Raw genomic sequence first — 20007 nt, 5'->3', positions numbered from 1 at the left:
ATCTTCTGATCACAGGCACAGAGATTTATCCCGCTGAGCTAGATTACTAAGTAATTTTGCTAAGTAATCGTGGGAATGGTATATACAGGGGGATTATCAGGAAGAGACATCCAGGGCTTAGTCCAGAAACCTAATCTGTCCAAGGGGCATGATATTGAATTCACTCTCTCTGAAGTTATGATGACCGTAGGCTTTGGGAAATATAACCCTGGACCAGCCCTGCTGTGATGTATGGACTGCTGAAGCTGAGAGCATGCAGGGTCCATTCAGACCCCGGCTCGTGGGTATATACAGTCGTGGGTATATACGGTCGTGGGTATATAAGGTCGTGGGTATCTACGGTCGTGGGTATATAAGGTCGTGGGTATATACGGTACCTGCAGATAACTGTGGCTGAGGCTCTTATCCACACTGTAGCGCTTCCTCATCTTCACCTGCAGCAGGTTGTTGATCAGGTCAATGGCTGCAGAGGAAGCAGAAGTACATAGGCGGGGAAGATTAGAGGCACCAGCTTAAGGCGACCTTCAATTTCATAGATGTCAGACCAGATGCAAGGTATTAATTGGTACATGGCTTATTAGTATTATGATGGGTTTACATTCTTCTGTGTTAATTGGTATTGGCTCAGGTTTGATTTGATAAAAATGTTTCATTTTGTGACCAAATAAAGATACAAGAATTTTCAAGTAATCGTCTGTAAAGGTGCTTGAGATATAGCCGTTGCCCCCCCCCCCCCGACCAGACAAGTGGGGGCTGTACTTTCTACTGTTAATTTTTTATATCCAGATGTTTTTCAAAGTTTATTTTGGTGCTTAGTGTCATGGGGATTGTTTAGGCTTCTATGGGAAATCAGAGGGTGAAACTGACCAATATTTTTTGCTGAACCACTGAACAATTATTGCATTTCAATGGAGAATTTCAGTGAAATTTTTGAATGAAGGTATAGGTCGGCAAAACGAAATATACTTTAATTTTCACGAAAAAATGTTTAAATGTGACCTTCCTGGACAGGGAAATGATAAGTTGAATCTGAAGCATTTTGGGTCAGTTTTCTCACTCTCCTCCAGTTACTGTGCTTAACCTGCCGGTACCTTGGTTTAGGGCAACCGGTAGGAAAATGTCCAAAGTCTGGCAAACCTCAGGAGCATAAAACATGACAAACTCCCTCTTATAATCCAATTAAATTCTTTAATGTTGCCTGTGCCTCTGATAGCAAGCAAGCAAGGGTGGGGGGGGTCAACAGCCAGTTGACCTTTGACCCCCAGAGGTGTTTTCCTCCCTACTTGGGAGCTTTTCATTCCTCTCCTCCATTGTCATCTGGCTTTTTTTCTTTCATTTCTTTGTCTTCCTCTTTCCCTGTTTTTGAATAGTTATCTCTAAATGATATTGTAATATATCACAACACAATCATGTAAAACACCTTGGGGTGAGACTGCTGTGAAAGGCGCTACATAAAAAAGAGTTGAATTGAATTGAATTGAACCGAATTGAATTGAATTGAATTTCCATGAGTGAATGTGTTTGTGAGCATGACTTTCTGCACACTTCTGTAAAGGTTGTGTCTGGCAGTGCTAACACGCTTGTACATCCAGAAGTACGTACCTTCAGGTGAGATATGCTTCCAGGGGTTGGGAGGGTACATGAAAGCAGCGTTGTGGATCTGGTCATTGATGTCCTCATCCTCATTGAAGGGGAACGTGCCGCTGAGGCTGACGTACATGATGACACCCACTGACCACATGTCCAGGGAGCGATTGTATCCCTGGTTGAGCAGAACTTCAGGGGCTAGATAAGCAGGCGTCCCCACCACTGAGCGTCGAAACGACTTCTCGCCGATGATCCGGGCGAAACCAAAGTCACAAAGCTTCACCTGGAAGGCGACATGGGTTCGAATCGATGAGGACCATTGAGACATGATACCATATCCCCTGTACACTTCAGTTTGGACGTAAGTACACACACGCAGTGCAAATTTCCAAAATTCACCCAGCGCACGTTTCAGAAAATTTCTGTGGAAATTTAAGGAATGTTCTTTGTTGGCTTGCATGAGGGCTGAGTAAGTTTTGGTTTCAGATACCGTAACGTTTGATGAGGAAGCCTGACTTTAGGTCATTGGCCGTTTCATTTCGAAAACACAAAAAAATGGACTGAGTATGTTTTGGAAATTTCCCTGCAGTTAGTTTGACTCAACAAAGCAAAATGATTTAATCATACATCATTGACCTTGCTATCCTTTTGGTTGTAAGTCTACATCTTCATCCACTTCACAGAATGTAGCACAGTACTGTGTGTGTGTGGGGGGGGGCGTTTCAGACCAGGTGAGCATACCTGAGGGAAGGGATCAGCTGATGCCAGAAGCACATTCTCAGGTTTCAAGTCACAGTGCACAATGTTCTTAAAGTGCAGGTGCCTCAGTGCAGCCAGGATCTGAGGAGAGGGAACAGTTCCTTAATACTACAGCAAGCCTAACCTGGAAGAACTCAAGTGAGAGGATGCAGGGAACCAGTTTCACATCATAGGACGCTCCCTCAACCACAGGCAGACCTGCATGAGTGGAGAGGAGCACCAACCTGTGTGATGAGGAATTTTGTGAGCCTTTCAGGCAACCGGCCTTTCTCGCTGGACAAGATCATCTCCAGCATGTCACCGTGCAGCTTCTCCATGACCACAAACACCTTCTCTGGGGTCTCGAACATGCACTCCAGGTTGACGATGCCCAGGTGACGCAGACTCTGTCAGAGATGGCAAGGTGATGCAGGTGGAGGGCACGGGGGGAGCATTAAGGCTGTGCACATATTGTGGAAGAGGTCATGTCTGGAATAATTAAGTGGCACAGAAGAAGGTCGACACCAGTTTTGTGTGTTTCTACTAGTAATGGACAAAATGACGCTTCATGACCCATTTGCTGTATTTTTTGACCATCACTAGAAGGCGCTCTGAGTTTTTTTAACAAAAAAGGGCACAAAGCATGCCCCAAAAGCAAACGAAGAGCACCATCTAGTGGGGACAGAAAATATAGCAAACGGTTCACAGAGCACCATTTTGTCCATCACTAGTTTTTGCAATCGACTTCCAAGATAATGAGTTAGGCAGATATAACAAGCTAGACTAAGACTAGGGCTGCATGACATTGGAAAAAAAATGATAGTGAATGAAAGTGATATTTTTTGTAATTAATATTGCAATTATTTTTAATTGTACGTTTTTATATTTACATTAACATTATTATTGTGTTGTATTTTGCACCAAGGGAGTGGCAATCCAATTTCGTTGTACCTGGTACAATGACAATAAAGGCTATTCTATTCTAAAACAAAAAAATTGATAACATTTCGCTGAAATAAACCATAATCATATTTAACTTATCTACCAATAGAGTGTGTCAAATAAGTTGGTGTTGCTGCAAATTGTCAACGGGCAAAGCCATGCCAACAAATCACTTGCTCAATATCGACTCTATGGAATACAAAATATCTTCATACAGCGAAAGGCAAATGTTTTTTTGTGAATAGTTCTAGTTGGCTTTTGTCCTCCTCCCTCATTTTTTTTAATAGCTCAGAAATGCACCGCGGTATATGAGTGAGTCTCGCAGCAAGGGCAAAAATGATTATGATTGGCTCGAAGGGATCATGCTGAGTCCATGCAAAAAGAGAGTCAGGAAAGTTTAAGCTGAACATTGCATTGCATCTTGAATTGATCATAAAAATTGCGTCGTGAAAATCGCATGTGTATAATATGTAACGTCAGTATTAATATTGCACATATTCCTGCTCTATCAGGAATGATTGACGTCGGTTGTTCGCTGTGCATGCAGAGCTTGCATGTCACTCACTAACAACAAACTCTCTGTATCCAAAAATCCTAAAATCAGAGTAGAAATTATGTTATATCATGATGTGTTTGATTTAATTAGCCTTAATTGACGTTGCACATCCTGTGATGTGATTATTGCACATTACTGCGTATCTTGTTCTCAGCCAACACTCTGCTTTCAGACTGACCACACCGCCCGCACGCTAATCCCAGACCGCCCGCACGCTAATCCCAGACCGCCCGCACGCTAATCCCAGACCGCCCGCACGCTAATCCCAGACCGCCCACAAATAGCTCCCTGACGCCCACACGCTGCTGTCAGTCCACACACACGCTGCTCCCAGACTGCCTGCAAGCTACTCCCAGACTGCCCACATGCTGCTCCCAGACCATCTACTCGCTGCTCCCAGACCTCCTACACACTGCTCCCACGTGTTGCTCCCAGACCGCCCATTCGCTGCTCCCATGCACTGCTACCAGACCGCCCACATGCATCTCCCAGACCGCCCATTCGCTGCTCCCATGCACTGCTACCAGACCGCCCACATGCATCTCCCAGACCGCCCATTCACTGCTCCCAGACTGTTCTGACTTGTAGTGCTGCGTCCCTCTGCATCTCTCTGCTCAGTACCTGCAGGATGGCAACCTCATTCCTGAGCTGACTCTCCTGCTTGGTGGGGAAGCGCAGCTTGTCGATGACCTTGACGGCCACGTCCCGGCCTGACTTCCTGTGCTTTCCTGCAACAGGTCCAAAGAGTTAGAGAACACAAGACATTTAATCCACCAGAAATCGTGGCTTGCTCTCTGTGGACAGAAGACTCACCTCCATACACTACTCCAAACTGCCCAGAACCAAGTACCTCATCAGCAAAGATTTGATACACCATGCCAATATCCTTTAAAATAGATCACTACCATTAGTCCATCATTAATGATTTAATATTGTTGTGATTCACATAAATAAGTCAAGTAATTAAGTATTCAGATTCTTTAATTTAAATGAAATGTTTAAAGGCATATAGTCAGTGTGCGAAATACCTGTCAATATTCGGGGGGGTTCCCTTCTCCCTATTGTTGTGCAATACCGATCTTGAGACCCCCTTAAAATTTTGCTTTTGAGGCTTTCAGGGGGTCTCATGGGTTAATCGGGGGTGTCCCCCCCCCGGACCTATCCCCCCGTATTTCGCACACTGCATATAGTCATTGAGTGTAAAATTATTCTGGTATTCTATTGGGTAAATAACGTTTGTACAAATCACCTGCAACATCTGGCAACCCTATCGGTACCCAAAATCATAGGCAGCAAGACAGAATATGCCGCTTTGAGTTCAGGGGAAATTTACTCACCACATTTTCTTGGATCTGACTGTTGGAGACAGATATGCTGACGGACGCCTGCCCTGCAATCACAGCAAAGGACTGTGGGAATTCGGACGTGTCACAGAGAGGCTGGCTACTGATTTGTTTAGTATGTTCTTTGGAGCACTTAAGAGTAGCATGTGACTGAGAATGTTAGAAGAGAGGCTGGTTCTGAGCCAATAATAGAGACCTGAGAAGACAACACAGCTAGACCAAAAAAAACGCCACAATTTTATCTTCGAAAAGGAGAGTGTGGGGCTGCCCTTAAATCGCTCCATCTTGTGCATGGACATATATTTTGAATTACTTGTAAAGAAATTTTAGCAAACTATAATTAAACATCTATTTTAAACCCACTTGAAATATAGGCCACTTACTACGGGGGGCGTGTCCCTGGGCATTGGGCGCATCCTGGAAGATGACAGGCATGAGAGCCTGGCGAATAGCACTCTCCCACGCCTTGGCCACCTCCCTCCCCACCCCGCTGTTTGGCACAACACTGCTGGGGGATGGAGAGAAGGCCGGGGCATTGGGGGAGTTGGGGGAGAACGGGTGGTTGGCAGGAACTGGCGAGGGAGAGGGGTTGGGTTCTTCCCCCATGAAGTAGATCATAGTGCCGGTGACGATCTCAAAGCAGTGGGGGCTCATGCCTGGGGGAATGAGAGTGAAATCTCCCGCAGGACGCACCTCCAGGATCTCAGAAAGAGGGATTTCCTGAGAAGGGACACAGGATGCAGACATGACCCATCTCATGCAGACCTTTAACTGTACATACACTGTGGAAACACCTCCAACTTTTGGAGATTGCAGAACTTCATTCCAGTTACTCCAGTTACTAATTTAATCATCCAGTGTATGATATTTGTAAACAAACTTTGATTGTTTATCGTTATTACCGCCAATATCATGCAGTTCTTTTAAGGCATAATGGCAAAAATTATAGGTGTTTCCACAATTTTGCCCACTAGCGTACAGTATTGTGCAAAAGTCTTAGGCAGTCAAAGGAGATGTTTAAACCTATTTATCTGGATAGTATGTGCTCAGAATAAAAATACAATTTAACAATAGAACACGTGGAAATTAAGAATGACATAACAAAAACGAACAATTTCCTTTCTTCTCCAAAAAGTCGTTATCTTGTTGGACGGCGAGATGAACATTGCTTCAGTTCCCAAACCTCTCCTCTGGGACACTGCAGCCATTGCATGCCTTTGTTACATTTCTCCTCCAGCTCAGTTAATTGACTAATTTGATTTGGTAAATAACTCAAAGGGGTGTTGATTAGTCATACAAGGTGGGATAGTGGTCGAATAAAAAAAAAATACATGAGTTGAATTGAATGGTTGCTACAAATACTGGGGTGACTTTAGGAATGGTTTTGAAATGGCTAAGCTGACACACTTTGGCAGAGATAATATCAGTTTTACACTGATATGAAGATCATTTGAACGTCATTTTCTTAGACTGCTTAACCTTCTGCATAGTACTATATATAGAATCATAACTTTAACATGAGCAGACTTCTCTCACTACAAACAGTGTCTTTCAGTTTCAGTGCATTTGAGGGCTGTAATGGTTTGGTTTGTGGGCTTCAATGGCCTAGTTACACAGTTAGGAGCCCAATTCTAATCCTGTACTGTGGTCATTCAACAGAAGTATTCAGAATTCTTTTTTAAACTCAAGTCGAAGTTTTACGAAAAGATTAACTCTGCCTCTTATATTTTATCCCATTTACAACTGGAACATGCCATGTGACGTGTCTTAGCCATTTTGAGCCCATTATGTGCTTTGTGCAAGCGGAACAACATCGTAAACTAGTCTGGCCTGCCATGCCAATGTTGCACAGATAGCAAAGTGGCTGAAGAAATACTGAAATGACTAAGAATGCAAATGAAAAATAGAGCTTCTATAAAAGTAAATAGGTAGGCCTATTTAAATATACCCCATGTGAAATGAATTATGATTTAATCTCATATTAGGATTTCCTTCTATATTCCTGAGTGATTTCCTATAAAAACACAGGAGCCCAAAACAAAAAAATAGTTTTGCTTTTGTCATATTGACAATCTATTGAAATTCGAACTAGGCCCTGGATATGTAGACGTGCTGTTTGGTCAGGTAGACACAACCTACCTTGTAGTACTTGTTGGTGGTGTCGTTCTGGAAGAGGATGATGCACTTACAGTCCAGACGCCAGTAGTGTCGCTTCCTCTGTTCGGGTTGGGTAGGGGGAGAGAGGTCAAGGGTCAGAGGTCAGGATGGGGCTCATTCCAGGTTGAGAAAGGCCGGCGTCCCAGAAGAAGCGAGAAGGAGAAGGGCATACAGCAATAGCTGGGAGGAGGAAAGAACAGAGAGCAAGGAGAGAGAAAGAAGGAGGTGCGGAGAGTTAGAAAGACCAGCTGAAGAGTCGTGAAGTAAAGGCTTATTTACCTGAATTTCAGAATGCCGCCAGGAAAAGATGATACAACATCCTCTCATAACCACAGGGAAGGTGTTACCTTGAGTGTTTGCAACTAGTGCTGAAAAGCTCTGCAATGTTTGCCTTGTAAGATTAATAGAATTAGATCAGAATCTTACTTCACTGATGTGCAGCTTGAGTAGCGACAACAGGAGCAAGTGAAAAGTGCAGGGACAATAAGCCGAGCACGAGGTAGGTAGAGGACAGCTGGAGTGGAAGACGAAGCAGGACGTGGAGACAGAGCAGCGCTACAGGGAGGAGCAGCAATACCAGGGTGTCTTTGTTGCTGTAATGCACCATCCATCCCTCCTTGATGGCGGTACTGGAGCGGCGGGTAGTCTGTCGTACGGACTGGACCACCCTCATCAGGGGAATGTATCCCATCGTGCTGGACAAGACGACACCAGGGTCAGCACAAAGATACAATATTCTCCAAACCAAAGCTACCATATCCAAGCTCACATACTCATGGGCGCCCCCTAGTGGGCCACTGAAAGTCTTCCCTTTTCCACCCTCTTGTGGGTGGCCCTGGTTGTATACATGACGTAGAGATGACGATCATTTTTTAACTAAGTAGACGAGTCCGCAAATTATCCCGCCGGGATGTTGGTGCCAAGTGACGCGCCATGACTCAGTGCTGGATAAGCACATACCTAAGATGGAACTGAACCAAAACTGACCCCAAATAAAAAATACATTTCTCTCAGTAATATTAATAATACTGCTACTCCAGTAGAAATTTAATTGGGATCAAGTAGAATGTATAAATTGGTATAAACTGAGAGACAATCAAAATCATGTTTTATGAAGTCATGAAGTGCTGATAACAGTACAAGCTGAATTGTATAGAGCATATATGTGGTTCAGCATTAATATCCATTAATTATAAGGTAGGTAAGCACATAGGGTTTGCTATATTCACCTGATATTTATGAAACCTGACTTCAGATTCCTCCCTACAGCTGATAATTTAGTCAATTGTTTCTAACCAAAGTGAGTGGCTATAACGAAGACCAAATTAGCTGAATATAAAATTATAAATTAGAAAAATGTACTGTAGTTTCAACTGGGGTCACAGCTAGAGTTATGCTGTTTAGTTGGGTAAATGGTTACATTCGTCTTACATTTAACTTTAAGGGGAGAATGAGAAAATCCAGGAGAGCGAGGGCGGTGCACACCTCTGATCTTCGTTGGTTTCTCCCTGACTGTTGTCTTGGAAGGTGTTTGGAGAGAATGAGCCCGGAATGCTGCAGGCATCGTCTGGGTCGTCTATTAAAGAGGACTTCTCAGGGTCTCCAAACTCACTGGAATACTCCATGGGGACCTCCTGGTCCACGTTGGGACTCAGCATGTCTGGGGGAGGGCGGGGGGAGGCAGTCACACTGGCGTCGACATGCATAGACACACAGGCAAACTAAACAGTTCACATCATCTCACATATCCAAAGGATTATAAGACTCCCCATCCAGCTTTAGGCCTCAATCTGCATTCTATCTCATTCACATATACAAAGAGATACGCTGTACTGACCCCCCCCCCCCCCCCACCCTACCTCCAATGGTCTCTCCCAGGCAATCATTGGGCACCTTATATGCACAGCGCTTGTGACAGTTGAACTTGCAGTCTGCACAAAAGACACAGGGACAAAATCGTTCTTCACAGTCAAATGCATAAAAAAATGATAAACAGGATTTGGTCAACATTGGATTAAAAGTGCGCAGATGAAATATACATTTAATTGCTTTTATTTCTGGCTGCACTTCCATAAAATATAAATGAGAGAAAACTGTTGTTCTCGACGGCAGTGTGTAACCAGTCTCTTCGGCACTTGGATTTTCCACCTGGCATAGAGCGTTGTTTGCTGAAAGTGCTCTATTTAATACAGTGGCGGAGGCCTTGCCAGAGGTGAGCCAGCTCTTCCCCTTTTATCCGCCTCCTTTCCACCTCTTTCTCTTTCACTGTAACGGTAGCGCCCCCTGCTGGGCTTACCCTTGCACTGCAGACCCTGGCGGAACAGGCCTCTGAGCAGGCGTTTGCAGTACTGGCAGACGGTGGGCCGTGTGTAGGAGTGGATGGCGAATGTGTGCGGCACCTTCACTTTGCTCATCAGTATCTTGTCCAGTTCAACCGGACGCCCCGTGTAAAGGCGGCGGGCCTCGCTGGGGGTCCGGAGCTGCATAGTTGCAGGGTCAGCAAGAAGGGACAGGAAGTGAGGTCACAGATGTTACAGAGGACTTAGCCAGCTGAGTATGATAACATCAAAGGGTATGACCAGGTCTCGACTGTGAGTAAAATTCAGTCCTGGACTTTTACTCCCCGTAGTAAATTTTTCTGGGGGGGAGGTTTGACTGCATAATTATCAGCCCATCGGAAAAATGCCTGAAGTATGATAATAACAAAACAAAAAGTATGGCTAGAGTATGATAATAACAAAGGATATAACTAGAGTATGATATTAACAAAAGGTATAGCCACAGTATGATAATGACAAAGGGTATGGCTAGAGTTTGAAATAATAAAGGGTATATTTAGAGTTTGATAATAATAAAGGGTATGGCTAGAGTATGATAATAACAAAGGGTATGGCTAGAGTATGATAATAACAAAGGGTATGGCTAGAGTATGATAATAACAAAGGGTATGGCTAGAGTATGATAATAATAAAGGGTATGGCTAGAGTATGATAATAACAAAGGGTATGGCTAGAGTATGATAATAATAAAGGGTATATTTAGAGTTTGATAATAATAAAGGGTATGGCTAGAGTATGATAATAATAAAGGGTATGGCTAGAGTATGATAATAACAAAGGGTATGGCTAGAGTATGATAATAACAAAGGGTATGGCTAGAGTATGATAATAATAAAGGGTATGGCTAGAGTATGATAATAATAAAGGGTATGGCTAGAGTATGATAATAATAAAGGGTATGGCTAGAGTATGATAATAACAAAGGGTATGGCTAGAGTATGATAATAACAAAGGGTATGGCTAGAGTATGATAATAACAAAGGGTATGGCTAGAGTATGATAATAATAAAGGGTATGGCTAGAGTATGATAATAACAAAGGGTATGGCTAGAGTATGATAATAACAAAGGGTATGGCTAGAGTATGATAATAACAAAGGGTATGGCTAGAGTATGATAATAACAAAGGGTATGGCTAGAGTATGATAATAACAAAGGGTATGGCTAGAGTATGATAATAACAAAGGGTATGGCTAGAGTATGATAATAACAAAGGGTATGGCTAGAGTATGATAATAATAAAGGGTATGGCTAGAGTATGATAATAATAAAGGGTATGGCTAGAGTATGATAATAACAAAGGGTATGGCTAGAGTATGATAATAATAAAGGGTATGGCTAGAGTATGATAATAACAAAGGGTATGGCTAGAGTATGATAATAATAAAGGGTATGGCTAGCGTTTGATAATAATAAAGGGTATGGTTAGAGTATGATATAATAAAATGTATAGCTAAACTATGAAAAAACAAAAGGTATGCCTAGCGTAAACAGGTTTCAGAGAATTCCCAGCTGTCAGAAATTCCAAAATAGTGCCGTCATCGACCGGCATGAAAGGTAGGTCACATGATCGGTGAAAGCCGGCTGGACCTAGACCAGGGCGCGCGAGCTCACCAGCCCTATGTCTTCGGCCGACGTGCTGCTGCTGCTGATGGACTCGCTGGTGGAGAGCCGCAGCGACTGGCTGCTGGTCAAGGAAGTGGTGGAGAGCCGCCGCTTCCGCGCCCCGCTGCAGTTGTTGGGGATGCTGAAGGCACAGCGCTTGTGGTAGTTCAGGCCGCAGCCTGCAGAGGGACCGCAAGGGAGACACTTGAGATTTGAATTAACTGTTGAAGAAGCAGGATGACCTGGCGTTTAGGGAGGTCATATCATATCGTTTACCATTTCACCTCTTCTGTCACTTTGCTGCACTATCAATACGTTCTCAGATATTTATACTTTAAAGAAACCGTCTAAAAACATTGTTGTGGGACCATTTTCACTGGGTCAGGGAGTGTGTGGGTAAAAAAAATGCTGTGAAAATTTTTTTTCTAATGTCAGACTTTTTGTTTTTTGCACTGTGTTACTGTTACTGCACATTAAAGGGTACTTCTTTGTGAGCTAAATTTAATTTAGACTAGATAAAATTTAGTTTAGATAAAAGATTTTTTAAATCCAGGTCATGACCTGATTGACCAAGGAAAAACCTGGATCCTGAGGCTAAACCATCTAAGAACCACGGCTCTGAAGTAGGCAAACCCATAACAACAGAGCAACAGAACATGTAAATGACTGGACAGCAACCACTATTATATACCATACCGGGCAATATTTTGGACACTGCTACAAAGGAGAATGATAGTGTCGCATCACATGACCCAGCCACCTGACCTAAACACAGTAGAAAGTGTTTTGGAGGAGTCTGACCAGAGAATGGAGGAAAAGCAGCCAATGAGTGATCAGCATATGTGGGACCTCCTTCAGGAGAGCTGGAGAAGCATCCCAGGAGGCCACCTCATAGAACTGGTGTAGAAGAGACATTAGGTTCAGGCAGTCCTGGAACAATTTGGGTTATGGGCCTTGCTCAAGGGCCCAATGGTGGGATCATTCTGCAGATTCAGGGATTTGAACTAGCAACCTTCTGAGTCCCATCCCACAGAGCTGACCCCCCACCCCAACAAATTAATTTATTTTCTTTAATACGTTTTTTTTTTTTATCAGTACATAATTACAAATATGTTATTTTATATTTTTGATGTCTTTATAATTATTCTAAAATATCGAGAATAGTACAAATAAACTTTCTATGGGTGGTTGTGTCCAAACTTTTGACTGGTATAGCATATAAAAATGGACCATTTCAGCACAGAACCGGAGGAGCAGAAAAACAAAGAATGACAAGTAGAGTTCAGGAGAGGCGGCGTGGGGTTTTCCAGTGCATTTTACCCTCGCATTTCAGGCCCTGCCGCACCAGGCCAAACAGCATCTCGCCGCAGTGATCGCAGAAGGCCGGAGCACGGTACGAGTGCACGTTGAGGGCGTGTGGTCGGATCTGGAAGTCCTCGAACGTGGCGGAGGCTGCAGCCAACAGGGAGGGAAATGAGCGGGTCGATCAGGTGTGTGACGATCGATATGGACAGGAGGAGGGAGATGTGTAATGTTTTATTTAAAATTCACATTGCATGATTTTCAATTCGGCTATGTGTCCGTGTCTTATGCACATCACCCATGCAAAGATGATTTGCAAACACAAATTAGCTTCCTCACCATTACCTCACCAAGTCGGGAGCAAAAAGGAAGAGGTAAATGGATGTTCTGGTTGGATTCTAATGTTTTGCGTGTGAGTGTCTGCAAAGCAATCATAGCCAGATCCAAAGACAGCTGAGGACAGGCTAGCAATGCAGTGGGTTGGCATCAACACTCACTCATGGTGTCTTTGATCTCTGGCTCCACAATACCTCCACTCCTTCCTATGTCTATGATTCCCCAAAGTCTTCCATACAGATCCTATAATTTCTGATTTTGTCATCCAAGAAAACTGAGGTCTGGGGTTAGATGTAGAATAAATACTTCTTTGCATTGACCTTATTTAACTGAGTGCTGCACTGTGGTTTAGTGGTTGACTGTGCATCTGCACTAGTTTGGCAGAATAACGGAGAGGAGAGAGAAGAAAACATTCGCATGATATCTGTACTTCACAATGACTAGCTGAGAGACATAAGAAAGATAATGAGAGACAAAGGAGGCTATGGGTGTTCATAAATGCCAAGATCGCAAAGATCATGCTTGGGATCATGGCAAGAGCGTTCTTGCTAACTTGCCTTCCAGGAACAAACTTGGGAAGCAATGAACCATGGGATTGTAACTGATGCATTGTTAGTATTTAGATCTGGCCAAGAACGACATCCAGGGATTTTCACCATCCTCTATACCTATGTTCTTAATATTGAAACGGAAGATGACATCAAACGGGTACGCAAGAACACAAGACTGGTCAAGTAGGCATATCGATAAACACACTAAGAGACAGCATGCAGCACAGTCACTGTAACTGGCCAGAACATGATCATGCTCAAACAAAGTCTGACTATCAATTGGCCTTAGGGGGGTATTTGGGTCATCAATTACATCTTACATCAGAAAACTGTACCTCAATCACCTATTCTAAAACAATATAAATGAATAACCTATATTCCCTGCTTACTTTATTAAAGAAGCCACAGAAGTACTATGTGTGTTTAGGTGGCAGGGAGTTCGGGGTCTCTAACAATGTGAGACCAAACCTATAACCTTGGAGAAGGTGAAGTGACAGGATAAAACAGCCCTACTCATAGAGCCACCCAGTAGAAAAACTCATGTTGTTCCTGATAAATATGGGTGAACTTTTTCAGTGTCCCCTGCACATTCACATTCCCATATGCAGGTAACTGGCGTGTGAATAACATGTTTTGTGTGAAATGCAGTGCTAAGCTTTTGACTTTTTTTTTTAAGATACTCCCTCCAAGAAAAAAGAAACTTGACGTGTTACCAGCTGTCACCCTTGTAGCAATTGGTTAAAAAGAATGTATAAAATACGCTATAGTCACTGCTACAAAACAAAGTCTAAATTTCTTTGTGCGCCACACCCTGTACTGAATAAGCAGGTGCAGAAATGATTGATGGACTGAACTATTTGTGTGTATGTAGAATGATTTGAGACTCGTTACTTTGTTGTTTTTAGTCGTGTCACGTCAGACTGACGTTGAAAAATGACTGCTGGTTGCAGAGACGTTAGGTTACGTCCGGATTGAGTCTATACAATCAGAAAGCCATTAGGACCGTAATGTGCTGTAATGCAACGCCAGTCAAGATGCAAGTGGAGGGTAGGAGGCGGATATGGGTAAGGGTATCCACCCACCTGACAGCACAACCTCGATCAGGTCGCCCTCCTGGATGTCACCCGCACTCTTCATCATCTGAAGTATGTTGTTGGTGCCCGTGTCGTGCTTGAAGAGGAGAATCTTGTCGTAGATTCCATAGAATCCACATTCTGGGAACTGCCGGGCAGAAAGTATAGAGAAAACCATCATAACTCATCCAATGACAGGCAGAAATCCACATTCTCACAAAGTCCATCAGCCACCCACCAGCACACAGTCATCAAGGATCAATAGCAGTTCTTGGCATTAAAACAAGACATTTCTTTGCATTGAAGGTCAGCAATTACACTTAGAATTTGCATCATGGAGCAAGTAGCCCCAGTCTGTTATGAGACAGGGCAACGTTTTCAGTTCAATAATGGGTGTTTATTCACTTTTTCTTTTATGAGAATGATTCCAGGTGTACATTTACCATTTTCTGCTGCGCCTCACTTGAGAAATACAGCTGGGAGATATGGGGGGTGGGGGAGCGATTATCGTATAGAATGTATAGATAAATTCAGGGCAAAATTCCTCCCAATGATTATTTTAAAATGCTGAGAAAATGCATCTGTTTTTGCAGAGACTCTGCTACTTTTCTTGAAGTTCAATTCCCTGACAGCAACACAAGGGTAACTGTGACTCTCCACTTAAATACACTGCTAGGTTTTTCACTGAAGTGGGTCTCGAAGGAGAGTACAGCAGGGCTCCCCCCTGGGACCCAAATCATTTTCCTGCTGCCCCATTTCCTTAAGAAACAATAACTACATGCCTTTCTACAGGCTGGATTGAAAGACAAACCGAATCTGCACATTCAGAAGCCCCAGCTTCAGTGACACGTCGCTCATTATCCTCATTGTTTAAACTAATCGACAGATAGGAAATGAAGAGAAAGATCTAATATACAGTCAGAAGCACTAGACGATGCTGACCATAAGCTGCATGCTGCCCTGCCGGACCTGGCCCTGTACGATATTCAGATCCAATGAACAAGAGTTTAGCATCATGTGACGGTGTACTGTTACATACTGCGGAGCGCTGAACCTGATATGTCTCTCAGCAGAGGTCACAAGCAGCATGTTATGATAATGTCACTCAAAAGCACATAGACTTCCCTTGCTGGGAGGAGGCCTTCAATACTTAATGCTGTGCATTTAATGACTGCCTCCCCGCTCACCGAGGAAGAAAGAGTGTGGGACATTGGCCAACAATGGGTTTTTTCCCCTTGAGAGATTTGGTGGTGGGGGGGTGGGGGGTCAGATGAGTGTTAACGAGCTAAGCATCCATTTTATGAGACACTAAATTTTATGGATACAATCCATTAATAGCAAGGCAGGTAATATGAGTAAACAATTAGTTTTCCCTAGCATGGAGTTTAATGCTGCCTACCATACACTCATTACTGATACTGTTTTTTATGTGCGGATATTGAGACTGAATCTGGTTTGTGCTTGGGAATTAGTTGGAAACTGAGTGGGAGAAGTTCTCAATCGTTGACCCAGTATTCCAACACATGAAGGGATCCTGACCAAACGAGGAAGGAGCTCCAGGAAGCAAGATTTCTCAGTTAGCTGGGTTAACTTAAGCTTAGGTTATCCCAGCTAACTGAGAAATCTTGCTCTGTGGAGCACCCCCCACTTATATTATTCTAGGGGGTGCTCCACAAAGCAGGATTTTTCAGTTAGCTGGGTTAACCTAAGCTTAAGCTAGAAGTCATGATTGTCCAATAGGAGATTAAGTGATGATTATTGTAAGGATAATTCCTATTGGACAATCATGACTTATATCTTAAGTTAACCTAGCTACCTGAGAAATTCTGCTTCGTGGAACACCACCTAAAATTGGGTTTTTGTGTTTTTCTCTTAAACTAGGTCACATGGTCCTCAGTTTTTTAATAGAGCTGAAGATTCCTTCAGGGGTATAAGACATATGTACATTTTGTCATTTATCTGACAAAGCAGATCAGAGTGGAGGGAAAAGTTACAAATTATGCATGCTCCCCAGGATTTGAACCCATGACCTTTGCTTTGTCAGCACAATGTTCTACTTTCAGCTTCAGGGAATACAATGACAAGGGTCCACAATGCTTATGGCTGTTGGCAGCTCTGCTAATTCTGCTGTTGTCCAATTCACTCGCTATCCTTGTGACTTTCATGGCAGTAAATGTTGAGAAAGCTCCTATAGTAGCTCAATTGCTGTTCAGCTTTACGTTTCATCTCACACTTTACGATGTCTGACTCCTGATTATTGGTGGGTACACAAAATATACAGACCTTTGCTCCAACAAACCTCTATTGCATTTAAGCAGCCAATAGCAAAGTAGCTTGAATAAATGTCAGAAATGCATACACTGACCAAATGATTCTTAAACGATTCTTTATAATTTAAATTGATTCTTTGTAACATCTGAATTTTGTGTTGTCCTTAAGTTAGTGATGCAAAATTATATAACCATTCAGACAAAGTAGCTAAACAATTAAATTTGCTACAATCAACTTAATTGAAAATTATAAATTGTATGTATAAGCAGTTGTTAATAATAACACTTTTCATTATAGTACATTTCTATGAAAAAATGAACATTTTTGTTAAATAATTAATTCACGGTGCTTCTGGTTGGAATTTCATTAACTTGGGTTACATGGTTGTCAGCCATTATACTTCTAGAAAATACTACAAGGATGAAGTAACTGAAAGTGGTTTGGCTAAGACTGAGTGTTTCATATCTGAGTCTAAATCAGTCAAATCTCTTTCACTCGACAGTGAGCAATTTATAAACCATTTTAGTTCCTTTTATTCTCTTCCCCACATTCACACAGAGAAACCAGCAGTGGCCGCTTCTTCCCTTTTAGTCGCACTGAATTCCAACCTACAGTGGATGGTTCTGAGATCATTTTATTCTTAATCAGGGAAAGTATAAAGGAAACTGCTTTTTTTTCATACCGTGATTACGTAACTGGAACTGCGTTCGTTCTAAAAAAATTAAATCAACGGAGATTTCCGATCCAATTTGCATTGAATAGCAAAATGGATGCTCTGATATATCACATTACCGATCTTTTCAAATCTAAATATCTTCTCAATGAAGATGAGATTATTTTCCGTGGCATTTAATATTATGTAACAAGAAATCAAAAGGAATTTTGGCGGTTGCTCGCTGGGACTCAGATGGCATAATAACTACTGGCCACATGGCACACGGCAAGAAATAAAATAGCAATTGTCATTTTATTATTTACAAGCATAGTATAACCTTAACCTCTGATGGACCGGCTTACTGTCCAGCGTGTTCCTCTGCCTATAATCCTATGTGCGTCTTGGGGGACAGGATATAAACTCACATTGTCACCCAGTACTAGATAAGCACTATGCGAGTTGTATGGATATAATAATTATGTATTTTTATGAAGATTACTAGAACAGAAAACAACAGGGACGACCTATTAAAACCTAAATTCCATTTAATGGTAAATAATTAATCACAACATTCTAGAATTTTAAATAAAAAAACTGAGTAAACAGAGTTTATGGCTAAATATATAAAATGTATTTCAGTGTATCAGCCTGGAATTATTTACATTTTATAATGCAATATATTCAATTATTTTGATAATGATTTTGCAAATGGCTCCAGAAAACCACAATTATCGTTGGAGTATGCTTATTGTAGGTTAGGATATACTCACATCCTGTATATACATTAGTTATATGTAACACATATCTTATTTTTCACATCTACAGCAAGCGTAGTTACAGTTTTGAACCATTTCTGAAGGAGTCAATGTCAACAGGTATTGAATTCCCCATTCAAATCATTACTATGAATCCAATGAATTATACAGCTCCTCCTCCCCACGCTATGCTGACTACATCACAGGGCTAACGGGGTAATTCCGGCACTGTGAGTCGAGATGCCGGCCCGTCTCACAATGCGGCCGCATCCGGCGCTACGAACTCCCTCCCGCCAGCAGAGTTTGACGGCTTCCCCAAACCACCTGCTTTGATGCCCCAAGCTTCCCTGTGTAATGGAAGGATGAGGTGCAGCGCCTTTCGGTAAAAACACCACAGCTGACGTAGCAGGACGGATGAGCTAATAGTCTGTGTCCTTCTATTTCATCTTCATCGACATTTCTACGAAATAAATAAAAATGGATATACAGGTTATGTTTACACAATATTTAGGGGTCCGAGCACTAGTGGGGCTGGATGCCTATTGGTTTCTATTTCTATAATTTTTTATTTCATTTTATTTTATTAGCGGCACCATAGAATGTATAGAATAGAAATACCATTTTGGATAGCTACTCGACAAATATATTGCAAAAATATGCATAAGGATATGCGTTAACACTGTATCCCCAGCGTACATTTGCTCTTAAATAATCTGTTATGATGGCCCTCAATATCTACGCATCAGGTATTCTTACCGACCTGGGCTATGTCACCTGAGTGATGTTTCAGGTCATGGTTGAACCAAACCCCTACGGTTTTCAATGCCACATTCCCCTTGAGTTACTCATCACGCATCCAGATTGTGTCAAAAACAGAAGAACCCTTAAAGAGGTGATCGAACCACTAGCCATTACCGCGAACCCTAGTGATGAACTGCGTCAACGTTCCTGGATACACCAATCATACCGTGGTTCGTCGGCTGAAAATGAAGCGTGATTATGCTGCCGGTGATCCTGACTCACGTCCCGACAGAGTGCTGCACCCCCTCGAGTCAATTTTACTTCTCCGATGATCCAGAAACATCAAGAGTATTATGCGGCATCAGGTATTGTAACCCTCCCTGGACTTTGCGGACAACAGTCTCATTCTTAGTCAACATATACTACATAACTGTCATTCCCTTCCAGGGAAGGTTACCCAGCCAGTTCTTCTAGTTCAAGAGAAGCGATGCATCGCTAATAGCAGTTTAACAGTTTAAAAGTTGAGTTGGGTGCGACGTGTGATCAGGCTTCGAAAAAGCACGCTCCTTTTCACCAGGAGGAAAGATGGTAGACGCTCGGTCACGCTCTAGAGCAGACTATCTGTGTACACGCACATCACCTGCAGGCTGTGTTTATCGGAGCAAATCAGAGGCCAAAAGCAAAAAAAGACATAAAACACCGAACTAGTTCAACGGAGACACTAGCGACAGTCTGCACTATTCACCGCAGGCTGATTACCGACAGAACAGCAGCCTCAACAGGGCCACAGCACCTTTTCCCAAGGATGTTAATATTTTGTTGCAACAGTGACACTTCAAGAAGTGATAAAACAGTAGTGTTAGCTCCAAAAAACAAACTACAGCTCTCTCTAGGAGTATAAGACTTTTTCCAGATGATTCTAATCAAACTAACGAGCCTAAACTGCAGTCTAAATATTTTCATGGCCTTATTATATGGAGAGCAGAGCAGAGAGTTTGATATTGGAAGGGGGGACACAGCTTAATAATTTAAATGCAATGGTTTGTTTATTGGGGGG

General features: G+C 42.5%; 1 protein-coding gene across 1 annotated transcript in view; it reads right to left on the bottom strand.

Annotated features, from left to right (window-relative positions):
• The window catches only part of prkd2 (protein kinase D2), a 41721-nt gene that overhangs the window by 3021 nt on the left and 18693 nt on the right, over window positions 1-20007 (bottom strand). The window contains exons 2-17 of the mRNA XM_023813777.2: window positions 14538-14676; window positions 12587-12718; window positions 11276-11445; window positions 9620-9803; window positions 9183-9254; window positions 8809-8983; window positions 7901-8018; window positions 7306-7383; window positions 5550-5886; window positions 5161-5213; window positions 4637-4709; window positions 4445-4551; window positions 2571-2732; window positions 2329-2427; window positions 1603-1870; window positions 378-463 (exon numbers count right to left, since the gene is read on the bottom strand). Of these exons, the coding sequence (XP_023669545.2) occupies window positions 378-463; window positions 1603-1870; window positions 2329-2427; window positions 2571-2732; window positions 4445-4551; window positions 4637-4709; window positions 5161-5213; window positions 5550-5886; window positions 7306-7383; window positions 7901-8018; window positions 8809-8983; window positions 9183-9254; window positions 9620-9803; window positions 11276-11445; window positions 12587-12718; window positions 14538-14676 (2253 nt within the window). The remainder of the gene's footprint in view (window positions 1-377; window positions 464-1602; window positions 1871-2328; window positions 2428-2570; window positions 2733-4444; window positions 4552-4636; window positions 4710-5160; window positions 5214-5549; window positions 5887-7305; window positions 7384-7900; window positions 8019-8808; window positions 8984-9182; window positions 9255-9619; window positions 9804-11275; window positions 11446-12586; window positions 12719-14537; window positions 14677-20007) is intronic.

This window comes from Paramormyrops kingsleyae, chromosome 17, assembly GCF_048594095.1.
Source record: "Paramormyrops kingsleyae isolate MSU_618 chromosome 17, PKINGS_0.4, whole genome shotgun sequence".
In the NCBI taxonomy this organism is placed as follows: Eukaryota; Metazoa; Chordata; class Actinopteri; order Osteoglossiformes; family Mormyridae; genus Paramormyrops; species Paramormyrops kingsleyae.
This window is presented reverse-complemented; position numbering and strand designations above follow the sequence as displayed.